General features: G+C 38.8%; 1 protein-coding gene across 7 annotated transcripts; it reads left to right on the forward strand.

The window, feature by feature from the left end:
* The first annotated feature begins 3,301 nt into the window (after positions 1 to 3,301).
* Positions 3,302 to 23,645, forward strand: LOC141760543 (uncharacterized). Of its 7 annotated transcripts, XM_074623422.1 has the most exons (37): positions 3,303 to 3,593; positions 3,698 to 3,775; positions 5,606 to 5,704; positions 7,109 to 7,144; positions 7,245 to 7,298; positions 7,390 to 8,313; positions 8,493 to 8,603; positions 8,707 to 8,781; positions 8,885 to 8,959; positions 9,063 to 9,137; positions 9,238 to 9,330; positions 9,492 to 9,554; positions 10,774 to 10,833; positions 10,962 to 10,997; positions 11,081 to 11,128; positions 11,213 to 11,263; positions 11,351 to 11,413; positions 12,008 to 12,073; positions 12,157 to 12,252; positions 12,408 to 12,470; positions 13,111 to 13,188; positions 13,393 to 13,458; positions 13,560 to 13,598; positions 13,713 to 13,772; positions 13,985 to 14,044; positions 14,696 to 14,794; positions 14,885 to 14,932; positions 15,011 to 15,106; positions 15,905 to 16,024; positions 16,123 to 16,224; positions 16,317 to 16,364; positions 16,478 to 16,552; positions 18,186 to 18,254; positions 18,385 to 18,424; positions 20,553 to 20,610; positions 20,994 to 21,339; positions 22,630 to 23,645. In XM_074623422.1, exons 1-37 carry the CDS (start codon positions 3,573 to 3,575, stop codon positions 23,032 to 23,034), a joined length of 3,996 nt encoding a protein of 1,331 aa, XP_074479523.1. In that variant the 5' UTR covers positions 3,303 to 3,572; the 3' UTR covers positions 23,035 to 23,645. The 7 variants fall into 7 exon arrangements, with proteins under 7 accessions (XP_074479526.1, XP_074479528.1, XP_074479529.1 ...); XM_074623425.1 differs by lacking the exon at positions 9,063 to 9,137 and having other exon boundaries at positions 3,302 to 3,593; XM_074623424.1 differs by lacking the exon at positions 8,885 to 8,959.
* The last annotated feature ends 743 nt before the right edge of the window (positions 23,646 to 24,388 follow it).

The raw sequence follows: 24,388 nt of genomic DNA on the forward strand, positions 1-24,388 counted from the left end.
ATTGAAGTTCGCCCATTAAAGCCAGCGATTTGAGCGGTTCTGACAGATGGCTGGAGCAGACGATGAGTTGAGCAGACCCAGGAGATCCTTGTCTAGCAGTGCGTCCAAAGGCCTGCGCCTCCACACGAGCATTCTCAGGCAGGAAGGTCTGCACAACGAACAAACCTCCAGCTGTATTTACATCGTTAGAAACCTTAAGGTCCATCCCACGACCTGCAAGGTTTGTTGCTACGATGACGTCTCCAGGCTGCAGCCCTTGAAAGACTTCAGAATTGTCCATGTTGTTGCTTATGTAAAGCTTTTCGTTCTGGACTTTGTATCCTAGAGCACGGTAGAGAACCTTTGCTCGATTGATGGTCTCACAGATCACCAACACAGCTCTTTGAGCCCTGTATGGAGTAGGGTTGGTTTTTGCAGAGACAACATCGCAGGTTTTCTCAATCCATTCTTCTTCATCACTTACGATCACTCCTTCAACCTCGAACAGCTTTCTGCGTTTGAATGAAGGTATCTGACAGGTCTTTATACCTTCATAGATTTTCTGCAAAATCTCAGTATCTGTTTTTTGGCCGAGAGTCCCAGACATTCCAAAGATCTGATCTCCATACTTTAGAAACAAACCCACAGTGGACATATAGTTTGTGATGGCTGTCATGTCACTCAGCTTGGACATATGTTTCATTTCAAGAAACTGATGTAGTCCATCTGACCATGTCCTGAAGTTTTCAACAACACCTGTGGAGCTGTAGTCAACGGGCACTACCCCATGTTCCTCGATGATATATTCATGACCCATTGTCATGGTTCGTGCTTTGAATGCATTTTTAATCCAAACCTTTAGTTTGGAATCGACCAGATCTGAGAGGAAGCCCGGGACGTAGAAGGTCATTCCATCTTTACTGAGCTCACAAGGTGTAAAATGCAGAGCGCATTTTATTTTTGCTTCTGCAGCACTCAGTATACTCTCTGTATCAGAATACATGTACTGACAGAAGCCTCCATTGAGTAAAAGCAGTGGCAGTCTCTGTTGTTGTGCCTCTTTTTGTGGACCCTCATTCAGTCCCTCTATTGCTCCATCATTATTGATGTAATGCAGATCAAACCGGCAAGATGGGAATTTCCTCTCTACTGTCTCAAAGAACTTCGCCAACTGGTTAGCAGTAACACTTGCAGTTTTTTCAGTGAAAAGGCTCGGGTTCTTTCTAAGGTCATTGACTGAACCTTTTGCCAGTATATCTGTGTCCTCAGCCATTTTAAGGATGGTTAACTCCTCGACATTTTTGTGATCTAGCTGATTTACAGTCTGATTTACAGAGCTTCTGCCATCTGTTGGACAAATACCGTCACAACATATACTAAAGTCAACAGCTGTGAAAAAACATTTAATAACAGTTCCCATGTTACTCGTATTCACATATATGATGCATCAGAACTTAATATGTGTTTAAGGTTAGAACTAACTAAAAACTATAAAGGTTTATCTGCAGTCACCATTTCAAGGACTCTAAAAAAATCCCCACTGCCTGTCCAGCTGCTGTCCATCTACAGTTAACATGAGAGAATGTTTTGTGCTAACTATATGATTGATTGGCCTTCATTCCTAGCAGATATATCACAGCCTGGTTTTAAAATGCTCTACAGTACATCAGATGCTTTTAATCCGCCGTGAGGCCACACCTCTGGTGTGACCAGGACAAACCGGATTTGGGGATTAAAGCTTTCCTACTTTGTTGTTTCAGCCATATACAGAATACTAGTATTGTTTGCATCGCCTTATTATATCCCCACTTGAACAACCATTTTATGCAATTCAATCTTATGAGAAAATCTTGAAAAACTCAGTTGATGGAATTAATGATTTATTTATTTATTTTTTTAATTTAATTTAATTTAATTTAATTTAATTTAATTTAATTTGTATTTGTATTTTATTTTATTTTATTTTATTTTATTTTATTTTATTTTATTTTATTTTATTTTATTTTATTTATTTATTTATTTAATTTCATTTTATTTGTATTTCTGCAGGGAGTAGTCATTAGGAATATTTAGACTACTGTTGCTGGCCTGAAAACTGGGTCAGGCTGATGATTTAGGCAGTTTATGTTTATTTAAATTTTAAGTTCAGAGGTATTGCTCTGATTCAAAAAATGCATTTTGAATTTCAGTAAAGGCCTATTAGGAAAATATAATTCTAGAGACAAAGTGGAAAGGTTTATGGTTGGATGTGACCTGTAAAAGGAGACATAATTATTGCTTTTTTTTAACATACAAAAATGTTTTAAGTCTACATTACTGGAATTGATTAAGGAATATTATGTGAATCTGTTTGTGTTTTCATGTTATTTGTTACACTTTAAGAAGCCGTTGTGTGTAAGTGTCAACCATTGTGAAGAGTTTCCTCATCTGTCAGCACTGAGCTTCAGCATGTCAACACACCTGGACACCAGTTGAGCTGGGCGAGGACAACCGGTCTGTCTGCATTGAGATGAACACAGCAGGTGGAAAGGTAACGACAGAAAGACACCGGAAGTAATGTGGATTTGCCTTCAAAATAACTTCAGTATATAACCATAATAACTATAATTTTAAACAAATGTGAATTGGGTTATTTGAAGTATGGTTCTAAAATAATGGATTTTCTCCCCTCCAGTTCCCAAATTTGGGCTCATGGTGGCTGAAAATCCTCTACATCAAACAATACCAACCAAATAACCCTCTCTAATGATTTCAAATTTAACTGGTTCCACAATAAAGTGCCTTTTGGAAATTAGGCTACCCTTTTAAACTTCCCAAATCTTTTCCAAATCTTTATGATCTACTGTTGCTTTGGTTTGTCAAGTTCTAGTTCAAGTTGAGGAGTGGTGCAGTTCTCAGAGTAGCCTACTAGAGTGACCTCTACATCCTGGTTTGGGTGATATTTTTAATTCTGTATTAGTTATTTTGTATTTCACATTGGCATCAAATAAATAAAAAAATTAAAATAAAAAAAATTCAGCGATATTTATTTTGTCTAGCACATTGGAATCATCCATCCATCCATTACAACCTGGACAGGTCGCCAGACTATCACAGGGCTGACACAAAGAGACAGACACCCATTCATGCTCACATTTTAGAGTCAACAATGAACCTTTCTGGCATGTCTTTGGACTGTAGGGGGAAATATATATATATATTATTTTTATTTTTATTTATTTTTTTAAAGTGCTGATTGTATGCAGCTATTATTATTTTGCATTTCACATTAGCATCAAATAAATATATATATATTTTTTTTGCTGATTGTTTACAGTGAAACTTATTTTTTATTTCACAATGGAATCAAATAAATTATAAAATGCAAAAAATAATGTGCTGATTGCATGCACCGATCATAGATTGGCTTGCAGGGATATCTGGTCGGAGAGAGACTGAGCATGCGCAAAAAAAGACTTTATTTTGAAACTTTTAGTCCCGGATGTTTAGGAATTCCTTGACAGGTGCGTCCAACTAGGAGATAATTATCCAGGTGAGAGTCCTGTCAATCCGGATCACACAGTGACACGTTTTCATGCAAAAGAAACTTGATCATGAGGGGAGATACAACTACAGTAAGTCTGTTTTTTCAAATTAAATCTCGAAGAAGAATTGGTTTAAAATAGTGTTTGTTTTTTTATTTATTTATATTTATTTTATTAATATAAATGTTTATCAGGAGAATGAGGTGGAGGAGGATGATCATGGAGGGAGTGAAGCAGCAGCAACAGAAACTGCATCTGGAGAAAGAAGACCTGTGAGTACTTTTAAATTGGATCTGTAGTGGAAATGTAGTTTTTAACGGTGGTTGGAAGTGTTTGATTCATAAATATGTCAGCAAACTAAAAGCCATCCTCTTCTTCCACGTGGTTCATATTTAAGATTTTATCCTGAAACAGGTAAACAACCTTAATCAGTTTAGGACATGAGGCAAACACTGGAGAGCCAAACCCAGAGTGCCATGATGTCAGCTGTTCTCAATGTCTGCATGGCTGTGACTAATGGCTGTCTTTACAAGTAAACAAGAAACATTACACAAGTACAGGACAAAAAGAATCAGCTCTCTTCACACTGTGGTTTGACTTAATTGCGTATAGCTTTTCTGTGCTTTCTTACCAGACTGCAGATGGTACAAAAATGTATACTCTGTTACAAATAATAACTAAATAAATAATTTAATTTAATTTATTTTAAATAATTTAACATTTTTATTTGATAGAAAAGCATCAAAAGTGCTCATTCTGAAGAACCGTGCTTTTCAGTGTTCGTGATGCTATATCTAACTGATATATATATATATATCTATATCTAGAGATATATATAGATCTATAGATAGATAGATATATAGATATATCTATATCTATAGATAGATCTATCTATATCTATAGATAGATCTATAGATATAGATATATATATCTATATCTATAGATATAGATATATCTATAGATATATATATATATATATATCTATAGATATAGAACATATGAATATAACTGAACTGAGGGATTGTTTTGATCATGTACAACCCCAGATGAATGCAGCGTGTGGTTTCTTGGAACAATTATGCAAATACTCTGTATGATACTGATAACAATAAATGTTAAAAAGAAAAAAGTACAACAGGGACTCTTTGCAGTAAAGTCTCTCAAAATGGAATACAACCAATATCTCAAAATAGCATACTTTCTATACAGGAGATTTACCGCAGCATTATTATACGTGTATTGCGTTTATAGTTGTTTAAACTCATCTACGTCTAATTAAACTTTATTATAATACAATAGAAAAGTATCTGCACACTAGAATTAAAGCTCCGTTTAGCCTTTTTAGCGTCGCATCCAGCCAGTCTGGTTGATATTTCAAGTATCCAACCATATTTAACTCATGAGTGGAGCACAATGTGTCATCAGCATATATTTGATATTCCTTTCACTAAGTTACGACTTAAACAACACAGATTTTTTTTGTCTTTTCTTTAGAGTATTGTGACGCTACAAAATATGCTAAAGAAAGTCTCCTAAAGTCCTTTCCACAATCAAACCCAGTTGAGTGGCGACACACACACACTTGCTGCACAAAATGACACGTACATCCACCCTGTTTTTACATCTCAAACACACCCTTCACCAACTCAGCCTGAATACAGTAAAGGAGCGGTTTGACTTCTTCCCTTCATACAACCCAGGATGACTTTTTTTAAAATAAGGAACATATGAATTAGCTTCTTCCTCTGACTCCAGTGGATAATTTATGAACCAGTCTTGAAACAGGCCACTGGTAACGGTGGCTTACAGCTCTGCGTATACACAAAAGTGCAGGTTTGGGATCCTTGTTGAAAAGCAATACTTCACCTGCGTGTTTTTAAGATTGAGGAAACAGCATCTTGGTTGTTGGAAAACAGGTGTAGAAATGCCTGTGCTATCGTTTCAACAGTCCAAATTTTTGTTTACAGATCTGACAAGTGACACATGACTTTCATGTTACGGCGAATCGGAATGCACGAAAAGCATGCTGCGTGACTTCCCACGCTTCCCTCCTTAAATACCTTGTTGTTGTTAATTTAGTGTAACATTTGTTCGGTCCGCAGGATGGTGCGTTCCTTCCTGGTCTCTCAGCTGCTGCTGCTGATGCTGCTGCTGCTGCTACAGATGTGATGGACAACCACCAGCTACACACAGGCAGACAGGTGAGACTCTGCACAGCATACACGATGACAACTCAAGCAAGTAACCTGTATTTATATAGCATATTTCAATAAAGAATAAAATAATAATAAAGACCAGCAACAAGACTGCTGAAAGGCGTAGTTTTAAAGGATGATAGCGTCGGGGCACACCTAACATGACTTGACAGGATATTTGTTTAGGACATTTGCCAAATGAATTGGATCATCTTTAAGTGTGTGTTCAGCATGTCGTAACGCCATAGTTGACTTTCACAATAACTCAAAGATGCTTGAATCCACACCCTGTCTCTTGTTTTGTTCTTTGAAGTACAATCTGATGAACTGGTCTTATGATGTGTGTTAGTAGGCGTGTTTGTCTTATTAATAGAAAAGACTAGTCAAGACAATTTGCTCATACACGGTCTATTAAAAGTGGTGGAGTGAGTTCAGTATGCGTTCTCATGTGAGTCTGCTGAGTCATGTTGAGTTTGAAATTTTAACAAATGGGGCACTGGAAACAGCCTGATCTACCACATTAGCTGGGAACTCTTTGAAAAGACACTATCTGAGAGTTGGTTTTGGTTTGTGCCTGCCCTTATTTTTGGAAGGTACACAATTTTGTCTTCACTAATTTTTTATTTTTTACAGTGAACGTTAATGAACATCAGTATAAAATACAGGATGTAAACATGCAGGAGTTAGCAAGAATGCTCATTTTCATCCTTAGTCTTAGTCTTGAGCATTTTGTTTTATTTATTTTTAATATTATTACAATGTCTGATTTGAAAATTGCTGTAGGCCATATTGCAATTTCGATATAATTGATTAATTGTGCAGCCCTATTGAGCAGTAAATTGCTCATGCCTCCTCCCAACAATTATTCAACTAGAGCTGCAACGATTAGTTGACTAATTGATCAGTCGATGGACAGAAAAATAATCGTGAACTACTCTTGTTATTGGTGTTTTTCCATTGCAAACAGATTATACTCAAATTTCTACATGTTTTTTAATGTGTTACATATAAAAATAGCATATAGACATTATGTATATGGCAAAAGCAGTACGTACAAACAAGACGTGCTACAAATTTGTATTATTGGGTGATCAAAACAGCAGAATTAAAATGAAAAAAAAAATCGCCAACTATGTTGATAATTCATTAATCGTTGACAGTAGTGTGTCATGCAAAAAAGGCATAAGATTTCCTGTTTTTCTCTGCTTTATATAATATTACCGAACACATTTGGGTTTTGGACAAAACAAGACATCACCTTGGAGAAACTTGGATGGACATTTTTCACTATTTTCTCACATTTTGTAGACCGGACGATTAATCTAGTAAACAGTCGGCAAAATAATCGTTGGTTGTAGCCCTACATTCAGCAAGTAACATTTCTGCTGTGTCACTGTCTTATTCTTTCAGAATGGAGGGCAGGAAGTGCTCCATTTAAATCCTCAGGTATGTTTTCATATACCTGTTTATCTCAGTTTGATCTCTTTGTCAACAGTCCAAGTGAAATCTAACACCACTTTCTCATTTCCCTTTCCTGGTTTATCAGAGTGGAGTCAACGGGGATTTGGCCAGAATGAACCCTTTTTATACAAATAATTTGGTAAATGCAAGGACTTTTTTAAACCAGATTGCAACATTACCTTGTAATTTTCATTGAGCACGTCCCTAATGACCTTGTGTTCTGTTATCAGGAATCTAGCAGCAGAGGTCATGTAATAGAGGACGTAGGGAGGAGAACTCCAGAGGCAGTAAACCTTGATACCATCGCTGTCCCTCAACCTGAATTTCCAAGTTCTCTGGACCTTCAGCCTGAGATGAAGACCCTTACCCCCAACCAGAACTCAACAGACTTATTCCAGCCCATGTTTAAAGATGATGGGGTCGATCTTTTCCAGGCTACTGAAGGAGAGGATTTACTCCACGCTGAAAACACTATGGTGGGAAACCCCTTTCTTAAATCTTCCAGTATTTTCGTAGACCCGTTCAACTCTTCTTCAAACAAGGAGGACGATCTGTTCCGGTCTACACAGCCGGTAATGGCGAACCCATTGTATACCACCACGACCAAAGAAGCAGATTTGCCTCGGGCAGATCCGACTAAAAGCGAGGATCTCTTCCACAAACAAGAGGACCTTTTTGGCATGTCTTCTTTTAAGGACGCATTTTCATCCTCATCCACAAATGCAGTCGACCCATTCCCGAGCCCAATCACAAGGGATTTATTCCAAGACGTTTCCAGTTTGGATGACCCGTTTGGCACTACACCAACAAGACATTACAACCCCTTCCATGATTTTTCACCAGGGACTACAGACATCTTCAAACCACTTCCCCCAAAGACTAACGGCACGGATGTATTTGGGATAACCTCCAGCGATACTCCTAAGGCCACGTACTCTACACCGTCACTCAACAGCCCGTCAGAAATGAAGTTGGACGCACCATTGGAGCCAACAGATCTCTTCAAGGCAACGCCATCAGAATCTGACAGTCCGGATGATCTTTTCCTGCCGACTCCTCAGGGAACCAAACCCGATATTCCTCAGCCGAGTCCCTTCAGTCGGGCCAGGAATCTGTCCATGATGCACGGCCAATCTCAAGCTGATAGGATTCATGTATGTAACAAGTGCCATTTGATATTTGACAACCATAAAATTGATAATTAATGCTAATACATTGTACTTTTAAAGAAAAAGTGTTGGAAATTGTGCGTTGTCTAGGGTCCAACTGTACTGTAGGACCAATCTGATTTATGATATGCATTTTATACATTCTTTTATAATCAAACTTGCAGGGGGGGCCGACTTTCAAACGTCCGCCAAAGCCACGTCCTCGAAGTAGACCACCAAGGCCAGAAAAGCCAGCAAAACCACCTTTGAGACTGCTTCCAAAACCAGCAAGCCCTGTATGCAAAGAACACCGTTTGACATAATGCTATTATTTCTCTGCTACTGTAACTACTGTGCTGTTAATTTCCTTCTTTATTCTCTCTTTTGGACTTTGTTTAGACTGAACCAGAGGCAACTGTACCAAAACCCTTTCTTAAACCACCTTTGAGATCGCTCCCAAAACCAGCAAGCCCTGTATGCAAAGAACACCTTTCGACATAATGCTATTATTTCTCTGCTACTGTAACTACTGTGCTGTTAATTACCTTCTTTATTCTCTCTTTTGGACTGTGTTTAGACTGAACCAGAAGCAACTGTACCAAAAACCTATCCTAAACCACCTATGAGACCGCTCCCAAAACCAGCAAGCCCTGTATGCAAAGAACACCGTTCGACATAATGCTATTATTTCTCTGCTACTGTAACTACTGTGCTGTTAATTACCTTCTTTATTCTCTCTTTTGGACTGTGTTTAGACTGAACCAGAAGCAACTGTACCAAAAACCTATCCTAAACCACCTTTGAGACCGCTCCCAAAACCAGCAAGCCCTGTATGCAAAGAACCCACTTTAGCATAATACTATTATGTCTCTGCTACTGAGCTACTGTGCTGTTAATTACCTTCTTTATTCTCTTTTGGACTGTGTTTAGACTGAACCAGAAGCAACTGTAGCAAAACACTCTCCTAAACCACCCTTGAGAACGCTCTCAAAACCAGTTCTTCATCACAATCCAAAACCTACGGTACGCATGCTGTTGCAATTTCACATAATTAGCTGCCCCAATTAGCTTGGGCAACAAGATGTTCTAGGATGAGGAACAAGGTCAGAGGTCATGCAAGGGTAGTTTGAGGATGGAACATCATCCTTCTGTGGGCATGTTTCAAATATTTACTTTGTTCACAGGAAAGTAAATTGCTGGAAGCGGAGAAATCGCCTGTCTTTGAGAACGTCCTGCTTATTGGACAGGTGAGTTTTACGTGAAAGTGATTTTTCAATATGAATTGCTAAATGCATAAATATTATTAACAAATTAAAGGTTAACTTTGGTATTTGACTCTATTTTCCCATTTTTCTGTGTCTGACTAATGGCGACAACAAATTATGAAATTGGTCCAGTTGCTCGTTACATGGACCAATTTCAAAAATAGTTGTCCCCCATAGTCACTTAGACTCAAAATTATGGCAAAATAGGGTCCATGTTGAAAAATACCGAAGTTACCCTTTAACATTTTTTGTTAATCTCCAAGCTTTAGTAGTTGTAGGGCTTCAAATGTGAAGTTTGGCTTGAGGGTAATGGTGAGAGAAAGGCAATGGATTAATTGAAATAAAATGGGTTAATCCACTAGGGTGTATGAATGTCCTCAGCAAATGTGACGCAATCTGCCTGTCGGATAATAACAAGTTGTTTATGCAGAATTGACACCCTGACCTGACATTGGCGCAAGACAAAGAGATTCCAAATTGGACATAAATCATCCTCACGCATTAGTGGGGATTAATAAACTCAATCTGGTTTTGACATGTATGTCATACAAGAGGAAATGTTGGCTTGATGGTGATATTAGAGGAAATATCTAGACAAAAAATGCCAATGCAATATGTCTCCTCTGGAAAAAAGATTTGGATGGATGGACATATTGATAAACCGACCACCATTGGACCCTGCTGCTATGGATGTAAAAATGTACACATTGTAAATTGGATTATTCAGGTTGTCCGTCCGTCCGATTCTCGTGAACTCGATATCTCGGGAAGGCCTTGAGGTAATTTCATCAAATTTGGCACAAATGTCAACTTGGAGTCAAAGATGAAGTGATTAGACTGTGACCTCATGTTCGTCCCATTCTCGTGAACGCGATATCTCAGGAACACCATGAGGGGATTTCATCAAATTTGGCACAAACGTCCACTTGGAGTCAAAGATGAAGTGATTAGATTTTGGTGCTCAAAGGTCACTGTGACCTCACAAAACATGTTTTTGGCCATAACTCAAGAATTCATATGCTAATTACAATTCCACACAAATGTCTTACAGGATAAAGTGATGAAATTTTGGACAGACATGGATGTAAACTGCAACTTGAGTAGTTGGCGGCTGCATACAACCGCGAGTCGGTAATTCTAGTTTATAGGAAAAGTAGAATTGTCTTATATAAATGTTTGCTTTACTAAAATCCCCAAACAGGAAAGGTGTGTTGAAGACTGGCCTGAAGACAGCCCTGAGTTTAACCCTGACTTCAAACCAGTAAGAAAACCTTTTCAACACATTTTCTGTTAATATGTTGGCACAACGACCTCAAAGTCTCAGCAACCTTCTCTCTGCGAACTGCATAGATTTCAGCTGCTGAATTGTTTCTTTCTTTTTTCTACAAGGCTGGAACATTAAGACTACGGCGAGAATCATTTAAAGTAAGAGACAAGTGATTTCTCTAGTTAGCATTGTTTTGTTTGTAAGCAGAAAATATAGTAGACACTAAAAACTTTTCTCTTAGTTGAAGCTGGACTCTGATGGAGGAAGTGGCGAGGACCAGGGTGATGCTGTGAGTATAACCTGAAAGTCACAGTTAGACATTCTGTGGTTGATATCAAGTATAAAGTTCAACATTGTTGTTTTTTTTTAACAGAAAAAGGATAGAAAGTTCAGATTGTCCCTACTTTCCAGAAGAGACTCGAAGGTAATTGAAGCAATGCAAAATCACAGTTTCACTGTTCTGATTGTTTGCATGTTCGTTTTTATAATGGTGATGATTTTATGTTTATAGGAGAAGTTTCCTGATGACAGAAGGAGGAGCAGCACACTACCCAACTCTCGTAGATCATCAAAGGTAACAATCGGGGTGTCCGGAAATCACATAATTGTTTAGGCATGTGCCAGTAAACCTAGTCTTAACATTATCCTACATTTATATTCATATCTGTGATTTAAAACCTTAACGTTTCATTCAATGTACTGAACACCGGCTGCTTGCTATACTGTAAGTTGATTGAAGACCAAAAACTATTGTTGCATTATATCTGATCTAGGGCGGTCAGCGTTAAAGCGATAATAATGAAATAACACAACTTGCGATTTTTAGATTGTAGCGGGCTCAGTTGTAAAGCTAGAGTAAAGATACTGGTATCATATGAAACTAAAGAACCTAAGGAATCCATACATACATTTGCATAAAGCAAGCATATTTGTCCATTCCCATGTTGATAAGAGTATTAAATACTTGATAAATTTCCCTTTAAAGTACATTTTGAACAGATAAAAACTGTGCGATTAATTTGCGATTAATCGCGATTAACTGTGGACAATCATGTGAATGAATAATCACGATTAAATATTTTAATCAATTGACAGCCCTAATCTGAACACACCAATGGTTTCATAATGACACTTTCTCAGTTTAAAAATGAGTGCTTTTGTTTCTTAGGAGCAGTTTTCAGAAGTGTCTGAAGAAAAGAATGAGGATTGGGAGCAGAACGGGACGGACAACTATGTATGTTATCTTGTTTCTGTACTTATGAACGAACGGTGTTAATAAAGCGGTGGCGGTTTAATCACACCTTCGTTTGTCAACAGAAGAATCATTTGAAGACCAGAGTCGGTCAGCTTAGCAGAGCGTCCACTTTTTCCGCATTGCCAGTGGGAAAGTACTCGAACGGAGAAGAATCAAAGGTGAGTACTGAAGTACAAGTGTGTGGTTTTGCAGTAGGACATTAATTGCCTTCAAATCTTCTGAATATGAAGTTTCATCCATTCCTATAGTGTGTCTGTAAAGCTTATATCTTTACCGCAGTAGTGATAATTTTTTCTTTGTTATTCCACAACAGGGCGACGACATCAATAAGAAAGGTGTCGGCAACAAAAACTCCATGATGCGCCAATTTTCAGAGGTAAAGTACCTGCAGACGAGGTGCAAGAGAAAGGTTTCAAAGAGCTCTTCTTCTTTGAACCATCAATTCAAGCTCCAGAGATGATCTTGAGCATTAGCAGTTCAAATCCTCCCCAAAATGCTTTTTGCACATGGAGCATTAATTCATATCCGTAAAGTCAACTCTCTGACGATAAGTAATAGATTTTTTTCTCATTATATAGAGGGGAAGTCCCACCCCTTCTAGTGGACCACGATGGCACGACCTTATATCGGAAAAATTTGAGCAGTTGTCAACGGCGAGACATCAATACTTTTTGATCCCGTTTGAATTGTGCCATGAATCACACATATGATGTTTATCAATTTAAAACATAATTTTGCAAGTCAAGAAAGTCAGTTTGTTGTCAAACTGTTGAGGGATAAGTCTTCACATGCACAAATATGCGCTAAAAGGCATGTGCGGCCGGCCCGGCGATGTAAACAAAAGCGCAGAGACAAGGGAGAGTGGCTTCATTCTCTACTCAGGTAGACTTTACTCCACTTTATCTTTACATAGCAAATAGTTGTTTGCTGCTATATTAATGCTCTGGATATAGTATAGAGATCCTTTTAATAGTAAACATGTTACAGTTTTTGATGCAGTGTTTCGTTGTCTACAGGGGGCAGCGGTGAATGTCAGCACTGGTGAGGATGAGGAGGAAGAGGAGGGAGGTGAAGCCCAGCACGAAGATGGATTTGTATGCTTTTGTTCTACTTAGAATAATGATACATATCAATAAGCACATTAATGCCAGAGTGTTTTCATGGTAGAAGGCAGGCGCAAAATTCATGACCATTCAGCCTAAAGTAGTTGTAGTATCTAGATGCTAATTTTGAGTGACATTTTAACTGTGAACATTCTGGCATGCATTGATGGGAAATCTAATGTTTTCTCTCTCTAGAAGAAAAGAAAGAAGGTGAAAATTAGGTTTGTGCCACAAAGAGGATTTGCCATCACTGTAGAAAAGGTATCACACGTCTACTGTACTTAATATTTCACTATTTCACAGCATATCTGTTTATAACTTAATGAATGTGTTTCATGTGAATTAACTTTTTTTCTGAACAGAAGGGAGCACACGGATACACACCTCGCAAAAGCACAAAGGTATGACCATATACATATTGAATACAGTGGGTTCTTGCTTTTCTGGTACATTGTATTTGAGGTAGGAAGACTTCTAAGCAGTGGAACATGTTTTTAATTTTTTTTCCCCCTCAGGAGAAATCCCCAGATGAATTTTTGGGTGTGCATGGCTACACACCTAGTAAGAAATACCAGGTAAAAGTCACCTACAGTTCAGTTCACAACAAACAATCTACTGTATATGAGGGTGAATGGGCTAATTGCTTGCAAATGACAGCTATTTTTAAATTATTTTGTTTAATTTGGAAGAAAATCCACTTCCATAACATGAAACGACTCCAACACTTGTTTTGTTCTGACACAACTTGTTCAACATGTAAGTTATAATAACTTAATTTCACTCTTAGGATGATGTTTTTGAGGATGAAAAGGAGAAAGGCCACAGTCCTGCTAGTCAAACTAGCAAGGTACAGTCTTTCTTATTGTTACCATTATATGATGTGTTGTTTGACATTGCAAAAATATATGTATTTATTAGGGCTGTCAATCGATTTAAATATTTAATTGCGATTAACCGCATGATAGTCCACAGTAAATTGCGATTACTTTTAAATTCATAGCTTATATTGGGGTTCTTGAATGAAGCTTCGAATGTCTGTCATCATATTTTATTTTAAGATATGAGTTTTTATATAAATGTAATTTGTGAGGCGGTTTGATTGCTCTTAGTCCGCCCCGTTAATACAGGTACGTGCCTCCATTTATTAGCTAGTGCAAACAGTTTTTTGACCACATTGAAAATGTTGTTTTTGAAAGGCTAAACGCCAACAAATATGAATCGAAGCAGAATATTTCGTTGGATAAAAACATGTTGCGAATTTTGGAAATGATTACATCTATCTTTTCTCTCGTGCTGCCCCCTCTTAGTCGATTAGTCGACTAATAGGTCAATTTAGTCTTAGTAGACTAAGATTTCTTTAGTCGATTAGTCATTTGTTTATGCTGAATGATTTAGTAACGATAAATAACTCCTTTATGCAGCATTGTTTTCATTGTAACCTGTATCATTTTGTTCCTGACTTACACAGAATAACAGTTGTTTTGAATCTGGTACTTAGGCTGCTTTCATGGACTATGAGCCCTTCCAGAAAACACACCACAGGTCTGTTGGATTGAATAGACACGAAGATTTACATGAAATTGAAGACGGCGAACTTGTAACTATTTTCTTTTAATACTCTTGTTTTTTCATTGAATATTTTGTAATCTGTTTTCACTTAATTGGGCTTTTTTCCCTCCATCCATAGAGGAAACCAACCAAGAAACCGCTGCCCATGGGTCATCGAAGCTCTAAGGTAAAAAATGTTTGGTTGCACGGGGGTGAGAGATGAAATAAATAGTTTTACTTCATTCTGATTTTTTGTTTTAATTAGGAGGACTTGCTGGATGACACCGATTATCAGAAAAAGAAGAGCAGTTTCTCAGCAGAGGAGTTATACGATGAAGACTGGATGGAGGACTGCAAACCGGTATTTTTCTATCTGAAACCAGCATCTTTGTAACAATTAGTTTAGATTGTTTATCAGCCACATGACCGGGGCCGGTGGAATTTGTTTTCGATACAGTATGTTATTCTCTGCAGACGCATAAATAAATACAAATACATAAATGGGCAACATCAGACAATCATGGTAGTAAAGTTGTTGCTCGATCCGATATTTTTTAAGCTGTCTAAGAAAGTATAGTCATTGTTGACAATGTTCAGTGTTAGTCTTCCACTTATTGCTAATGCATGTTCCAAGGAACTTAAAGGATAAATAAATAAATCCAAAAACGCTGATCTCTGATTTGTTCCCCTGCCGCATCCTAAAAAAGATATAATAGAGGGGTTTTATGGCTCTTAATTTAAAATTACTTGTGTGATTTCCCTTTTTTATATATACATATTTTATGAGCATTGTTGAAGGAACCTGAGACCAAAGAGTTTCATTACCATTGACTACTTTTCTGGAATTGACATATGGCAAATAAAGAGCCTTGAACCAATCATTTTGACCGACTGGATTAGCAACAATAGAGAAAATAATCAGAAGTGCTTGGGCGATCAAATGCGTCACTGTGCTACAGTGCATGTTTAATTTCACTGTGGACGATCCCTTGAAAGTCTCCGCGAACAGAAAGTGTAAATCCGTCGCTAAACACTTGTGCTGCCTCAGACTGTTTAGTTAATTCAGATTTTATGCGGAAGATATTTTATTCCTCCTGAATGCATATGGGGTTCTTAAGCTTTGTTTAACACATACAATGTTTTTCATTTCTTGTGTTAGAAAACTTCCAAACCTAAAGGCCCTACTCCCATGCCATGCAAATCAAAGACCGCCAATGGACAGAGTGAACCGATTGGATTCAGCCACCAGACTCCTCAGCACGCAGCCAATGTGTTCAATGTTGGTTTAATGCACAACATATATAAAAACATAATATACTACTTCAGTTTAATTGTTTTCTGTGGTATTTACTTTATTTCTGTCACCTTCTTTTGCAGGATCCCTTTGCTGAGGATGACTTTACTGAAAAAGGAAAACATTTCACGAGTCCCGAGGAGATGTATGACAGCGAAGAAGATGAAGAGGAAACCTGCGAACCGGTATTTTTGTCACTCGCATGTTCACTTTTACTGTTTTACTATGGGGCTATTTAATGTATGATTCTCAAACTTTTTTTGTTTCTTTTCAACAGAAGAAGTCATCTAAATTTAAAGGCTTCAAAAAACACAAGGCTAAGGAGGTGAATCGGTGTAGTCTAACGTATTTCTAATCGCATGAGGAACGAAGGATTTTGCTCTTGTTGCTGTCAGATCTTTAAAAACATGCTCACTCTTCATTGTCTCTTCGTGCCAGAGCAAAGCCATGCAGCCAGAATGGGAGGATCCACCAGGAGCTACGTCAAGTGACTTCATGTCAGAGGCCGCTCAGGTACGTTTGCAAAGTGGAAATGATCGATGTGTGGCTTACTGAGCCAAAACTTGAAAATTGATATGTCTTTCATCCTTACAATAGATAAACTTTTTTTATCTTTATCAAACTGGTTAGCATTATTGCCCTAAAAATGACAGTGTTCATTATTTATAAAACCCACAGCTTTACTTCCTTCACCTAAACCATCATGCAACTGTAACTCGTGTTGTAAACACACCGTTTGTTGATTCTGATTAGTGATGGGACAAAATAGGATTTTTATTGCGGATCACGCTAAAAACACTCACAATAAGTTGATAGTGGTGAATTTCCATTATCGGGATAATTGTGAATATCGTCACGAGTGACTTGAAAAAGCCGTCTAGCTTGCTATCATGGTAGAGAAGAGAAAAATAGAGCTTGATTTTAAAAAAATACAGGAATTATGTAAGAAAGAACATCCTTGCAGAATGTTGCTATTTTATTTATTTTTTCCTTTATTTATGCAGGAGGACTTTATGATGTATGATTACTTTATTTAAGATTGTTTTTCACTAAAAAAGATGTGTCCTATCTGTGACAATGAAATGTTTGTTTCTTAATAAAATGTAAGGTAAAGTGATTCCAGTATGTTTTAATGCCATTTTAAAGAGGATCTAATGTATTTATTTTCAGGTTCTTACTTGTATTTTGGGTTTCTACTACATACTGTATTTACATGCTTTTAATGTTAAAAAAAAAGGCTTTAATTTTCTCATACCGGCCGTGCTGCGGGGAAGAGTAACTCCCTTTGGCGTAGACTTTGGGCTTTGTAACTTTGCAGACCTTTTACATGAACAAAAAAATATATATAACACACTACAGGAAAGGGGAAAAAGCACAGAAGCAAAATAGCTCCTCTTTAAGTTTCAAGCATATTTTGATGATTATCAGGAATCTCAATTATTTTGGCCAGGATAATCATGACATGAAATTGTCATATCGTCCCATGCCTAATCTGATATCACATTTTGTTTTGTTCAGTGAGTCAGACCTGACTAGCTTTATGGAAAATCGATCAGATTTACAGCATTATACTGTTCTGTATTAATGTATTACATCTGCCTGCCCAGCACTGATGTCTGTGAGTTTTTGAGATAAATCTGACCTTTGTGTGGCATTTTTTTCAAACAAACCCACTGTGTCCCAAAGCTTTTCGATGCACCTGAGAAAACCAAATTATAATTTTTTTTATTGTACACGGAAGATAATTAACTAAATAATGATTGTAGTGTTGTGTACAGCCAGGATTAAATAGGAGGAAATAAAAGGAAACTCTTTTGTCTGAACAATGATTAAGCACAAATGGCATTATTTATACAAGGTGCACCTTGTTTATTCCAACTGACAATGGAGGAACTATTAAATGTTGTTTTCCACCGTTGGCTTGGTTATCTCCATGTTTCTGTTCCTGATGGGACACATTCCTTTGACATGTGACTGGGCCGGTTCAGCAACATTACACGCTAGCTGACACACCAATCAGAGTGTAGGACTTAGTCTTACATAAAGCCACGTTTTTGAAGACTAATCCATGTGAATATGTTAAAATATGTATCGAAGACTCGTATTCACTAGCTTGTTTTTGTCACATCCTCCCCTTTTCATTCAGGCGGAGTGGCTGGCTGCTCAGAAGGATGAGCGCGCCATGGCAGGAATGGAGGATGAGGATGAGGACGGGGTCAGTTTCTCTTTAAACAGAAATATTCCAACTTCAACACCATGCATTTCCTGTGTATGCAAGTGAAGAAGCTTTTCTAGTTGTGTATTGCTCAGGTGTGAACCATCATGCTTTTTGCTTTCTGTCACAGGACACTGACAGTTTGATGGAGTGGTGGCACACTGTGGAAAGTGAGTCACAATCACACTTATTTTAAAGTTACTATGAGGAACCTTTAACTGGTTATGAAACAGCCTCAACTTAAAGGTCTTATTGATGACATATTTATGTAGACCAGGGGTCTCAAACTCGCGGCCCGCGGGCCAATTGCGGCCCGCAAGACGATATTTTGTGGCCCCCACCTTGATATGAAAGTTTAATGTTAGTGCGGCCCGCAAATTTTTTTTTTTTTATAAAGTTTTTTTTTTTGGGGGGCATTTTTTCATTTTTATTGACAGGACAGTGGATAGTCTTGGAAAGGGGGGAGAGAGAGAGAGTGGATGCGGAAAGGGCCACAGGCCGGATTCGAACCCGGGCCGCCGCGGTCAGGACCAAGTCTTGTTACATGGGCGCCCGCTCTACCAACTGAGCTAACCAGGCGCCCTCGGCCCGCGAGATTTATGTGAATGGCAGTTTGCCGTGGAAGGTCCCTTTGTTGCGCGAGCCCGAGCTGAACGAACCTACCCATCACAGCGGGGTATATGGCTCCCGGGGGCGGGCAATCGGCCGGGCTTGATGCAAGCAGAGAAACATTTCACAACAACTATGGTGGCGCCCGTGTTACATCGCATAAACTCGATTAAAGCTTGATTTATACTTCTGCGTTGAATCGACGCCGTAGCCTGACGTGCACCTCTCCAGAAATGTAACTACACGTGGCGGCGACGCAGACCGCAACAGCTGTGATTGGTCCAGTCTGTCAGCGATGCTGAGCGGCCAGGACCCCGGACAACCACAGAAAGTTCTACTTCTCTCTGCCTCCATCTTTTCAATGTTTGTTCACACAAATCCACTCAGATGAAAGAAGGAAACTCATAGAGACGCCGCCGCCAACTAGCGGTTTGGTGGTGTAATTGCAGAGCAACACAAACACAGCAGGCACGACTTTATTGTGGAGTGACACCAAGTGGAATGAATATATATCTTGTCACACAGCCCCAATCATGTCTTTTTCAAAGCCTGCAGTGAAGAGAAAGGTTGGTGACGAGCACAGACAATTTCAGGAAAAGTGGGAGACGCAATAGAGGCCATGTTCAGAAGAACCGTTCATGTTCTTCAATGTTCCATTCATGTTCAGGACAGTTCATGTTCAGAAGAACCGTTCATGTTCAGAAGAACCCATTCAAGTTAAAGAACTGTTAATAATGACGTTTGAGAAGATTGTTTTTTTTTTAACAAAGCTTTTTTTGTGGAATACCTGATGCGGCCCAGCCTCACCCAGACTCTGCCTCCAGCGGCCCCCAGGTAAATTGAGTTTGAGACCACTGATGTAGACGAACATTAAAAAAACAACAGATAATACATCCACAGAGCCTTTAGAAAGGTGCTGAATAAAAGTATGACTTTTCCTGAAAAAAAATATTATTGTGAATTAATCACTTTAAAAATGTTGTTTCGTGTATCGCTGTGGAAGATATCTGACGTTTGGTTTCCACATCTAACAAGGCTTGTGAGCTAATAGTGAAGACGTTGGTATCACGTGGTATCTCTGGGTCGTCGGTTAGTGTGGAAAAAAAACGGATAAATGGCTGAGATTGATGGTAAGTGTCTGGCAACGACTTGTTGTGAAGTAAATGCATTGGAACGGGGAGGGAGAACACGACATCTAGTGGCTGAATGTTATCAATAGCACCGTTTAATACAGATGCCTCTATATGACCTACATAAGTAAACAAGACCATCAGCAAGAATATTGGCTGTTTCTATATAGTTATTCTTAATGCTCGTCATCGATGCCACCGGGTCGGATTCTGCGCAAAATCAGATGAAATCATGCAGGTTCATCACAAAACTCCTTCAGCTCAGACTCCAGCAGCGACCAGCCCGCCACAGAGGGATCCGGTCTCGCTGCCGCCTTCGTCCAGAGAACCAGAACCAGGACTGAGCGCGGCAGACTATCAGTAAAATGAGAGGTTTTCTAAAACGACTCTGTTGCTCGGAAACACTACCGTTTTTCTCAACACAAAATCAAAGTTCCTCGTAGTATTTTTATTTTAAGTAACAGATTGAAGAAACTTTGCATTGAAAATAAACTTGAATGTCTTTTTTTTTTTTTTTTTTTTAAACGTCATTAACGCCTGTTGCTTGATTGTATTTCAGAATGGGATGAGGTGCCATCCGACGATGAGGACCAAGTCATGAGAGAGGACGAGTCCAAGTATGTCTCTTTATGAATTTGGAGGAAGTAACAGAGTAGTGATCTGTTCCTAGCTACTTTCAAAGTGTTGTTGTGAATCAGATCACTGATTGCAGCAGGACAAGTTGTGCTGAAACAATTAGTCAATCTAATCAAGCATAAATGCCAAACATTTCCTGGTTCTAGCTTCCCAAATGTGAGGATTTGATGTTTTCTTTGTCATATACTGAACTGACTACCTTTTGGTTTTGGACCATTGGTTGCATAAAAGCAGCGATTTGACCTTGGACTCTGGGAAATTTATAACTGGCCTTTTGTATCATGAACCACATTTGAAGGTGCTGCTTCCTCACTCCTTACTGAACTCACCAAGCATAATAACTTTGCTCCCAAATAAATCCCAGGTCATTCTCCATCTTGGCGGAGAAGGTCTATCGTGGCATGCGTCTCTTCAACAAGGTCTTCACAGAGCGAGCTGAGGCCCTCTGGCAGTCCGTCATATCGCTCCACGCAATCGCCGACAACATCAACAACTTCCACCACAAGGCCAAGATCGCCGGCATCACCGGTGGCACCACCACAGCTTTGGGTGGCGTGACGGCCATCGCCGGTTTGGCTATGGCACCGTTTACCTTTGGCGCCTCTCTCGTTATCACCGCTGTTGGCGTGGGTGTGGCGACGGCTGGAGGAATCGCTTCAGCCTCTGCGGCCATCTCGGATAACGTTAACAATATGCACGACCGGAAGAAGGTAAGCTGTCATTTTACAATGGATGCGATGGCAACGTGTGCAGCTATATGTTTGCCTGCAAGCCAGCATCTCCACTAGAATAGGTGTGCGTTTTCCCTTTCATTTCAATGCAGGAAGTAGTGTGCGGCGATTCTGATTGACTTTACTGTCTTTCAGAGGCTGTAGCAGGCTTAGTTTTAGAGCTGGAGTGAAGGTACTGATATCATATGGAAGTAGAAAACCGAAGGAATCCATTGGTACCATGTCATGCTAGCTTGTCAGCAAGGAGGTTAATCAATGCTCCAAAGCTCCAAAAACTCATGGCCATTTTCAACTGGGTCCCTTAACCTCTGACCTCAAGATATAGGATAAAAATGCCCTTTACAGACATGCCCAGTTTACGATAATCACATGCAGTTTGGGGCAAAAAACATACCATTTTTTTGCATGCAGTACAAATGTGTTATTTTCGCCTATTCTAAAATAGTGTGTTGAATATTTCTGCATACTGGGGTCCCTAAACAGTCTTGAATTACATAAATTGGGTATCACTGTAAAGCTGAGACTCTTGTGGTTCCGATGAGCCCAACTGTATTCATGTGGGATTATGTTAATCCCCATAGTAGCCATTTTATTGTAGTGAGAACATTTTTTTTTTTTTAAACTTTGACCTCCCTGTATACAATTACCTGTGGTGACCTCTAGGATAATCACAGCCTCATGAAACTTTGCAGCCACAAACTAGAGACCTAGAGCATTCACAGGACGGATGGCTTTCCAAGGTAGATTGATTTAAAAAAAGGGGGTTTCTGAGCAGTTTCGAGAACAGAAGTGCTCGCCATCCAATTGCGAAAAATGCAATTCTTGCAAGAATCTTCAAATGTGAACAGTTTTGGCTTTTTCCGTGGTGTTCCTCAAGGTCTTGGTGTCTTAATGTGGTATTTTAGAGGGATTATTGATAATTTTTATCAATTTGTGAGTGGTAAAAAATGGTTAAATTTAGCATAAAATCTGTGTAACAAATGGTATCGACCCAAAAATTGCTGCAACAATTTATGAGACATAATAGAGCGTGGGGATGACCATCATATACTTCTATCATAATGTTCTAAACCCTTAAACACTTTTAAAAATGTATTTTAATGATTTTTTTCTGATTAATGACTAGAACAACTTGACACACAGTGCTGAGCTACATCTCAAATTAATCTTCAGGTTCCCAGCTTTCAGATGATGTACAAGACAAAAACGGATCTATGTGGGTCTCTTAGGGTTAACCGAAGACTGTGGTCTTTCCCTCTTCCTCCCTAGGTTGAGATAGTCCTGCAGCAGTACGAAGGTCACCTGAAGGCCATCGGAAAGATCCTCCACTTCGTCAATCAGGGCGTGTACAAACTCCGCGGCCATCCCTTCCTCAGGTCTGGCACCCAGCACTACTCTAAGGACTGGGAGACCCGCAGGACCGTCCAGATGATCAGCTTGGTGGACACGCCTGTGTTGCGAGGCACAGAGATAACGGACGAGTCGCTCGCCTCGGTCCAAGGACTCTTCAGAGGCATAGACAAGTACTTCATCAAGGACTCCCGAGAGCTGAAGAAAGGCTGCAAGAAAGAGGTGGTGGGTGAAATAAAGGAGGTGGCGAATGTGCTCAACGACGGGATAGTGGAGCTCAATGCCATCAGAGAGGAGCTGCAGGACGCCACTGGAAACCTGTGAGCAATGTCCTGCAGGATGCCACTTTGACCATAGTTGTTACCTTAAAGCACCACCAGCCCCCTCTCCTGGCTACACGAGGGAACTGTTGGGCCCAGTAGGTCAGTATCTGCTGTTAACTAGACAGTTTCACACATTAAAAGGGTGGTTAAGGCCAAATTTTAAAAAATCAATTAGCTTAAAACAGCAGACTCCGGAAGTTATAAGAAGTTTAGACAATTGACAGTATATTCCAATAAATTGCTTTAGTGCTGCAACAGATAAAACCACTGTGAAGCTAATAATGGTAGGTGTTTTAATCCAACTCTGGTAACTCTCGAGGCTGTAGATTACTCTTGTTCTATAGATTGGTGCACGGATGACGCATTTGTGTAGGCAAAACCAGGAAGTTAGCATCGCCACTCGTTCCCTCGCCAAAAAACCAATGGGATTTTTCCATTGGGTTTTGGATTATTGCAGAAAATAAGCTCCGTGGAAAACAAATGTTTATGATACTTGCATGTTTTGTTCAGCAAGATAATCTCCATAAATGAACACTGCTTTTATGATTTTTTTTTAAATGTGACTGCAATCACCAGAAGTAAAAAGCCAATGAAATTTACTGACATATTTTATGTAGTAAAACAAAACGTTAAAATTTCTTCAGCTTTAACCACAGACCTTATTTCAGGCATCTAACCAGAAAAAACAAAACAAAACCTTGACTTTGAGATTAGGGGACCGGAAGTGCTAAAATGATAACTCATTTCCGGGTTTCAGGACTCATTCCTGCAACAAGCTATTTGTATTATATCGTAAAATATTTACTGTACACACAGGGACTGGTCAAAATAACAGGGAAACTGGCACACTTCTTTGAGCACTGTATGTTCTGTGGTTAAAAGGTTTAAATATAAGGTGTGTATAATGTAGCTTTGTGGTCACAGATGGCTTTATTTCATCATTTGAGTTCAATAACACCAATCCCTGTATCAGTATAATCAAACAAATGTTAGTAGTTGAGAATCTATGAGACTCAAAAAAGAGGAAACCGTGCAGACAAATAACAAAAGTCATGTGCTTTTGAAGCTGTAGGTTGCTGGTGCACCGGTTACAGTCACAGTTGAGTCACAGCTTTTTGTTACAGGTCTATTTGTAAGTTATTTCTGCATTTAAATTGTGTTGCCATGTAAAATGATTTCACAAAACATGTATTTGAGCTTCATACAGAATCCAATTGGATGAACAATGGTTTTAAGACAGAAATATATATATATATATATATATATATATATATATATATATATATATATTATTTTATTTTACTTTTTTATTTCTGAAAATAAAAATCTACAAAGATTCAGATTTTTATTTTCAT

The sequence above is a fragment of the Sebastes fasciatus genome, chromosome 22 (genome assembly GCF_043250625.1).
Source record: "Sebastes fasciatus isolate fSebFas1 chromosome 22, fSebFas1.pri, whole genome shotgun sequence".
Classification (NCBI taxonomy): Eukaryota; Metazoa; Chordata; class Actinopteri; order Perciformes; family Sebastidae; genus Sebastes; species Sebastes fasciatus.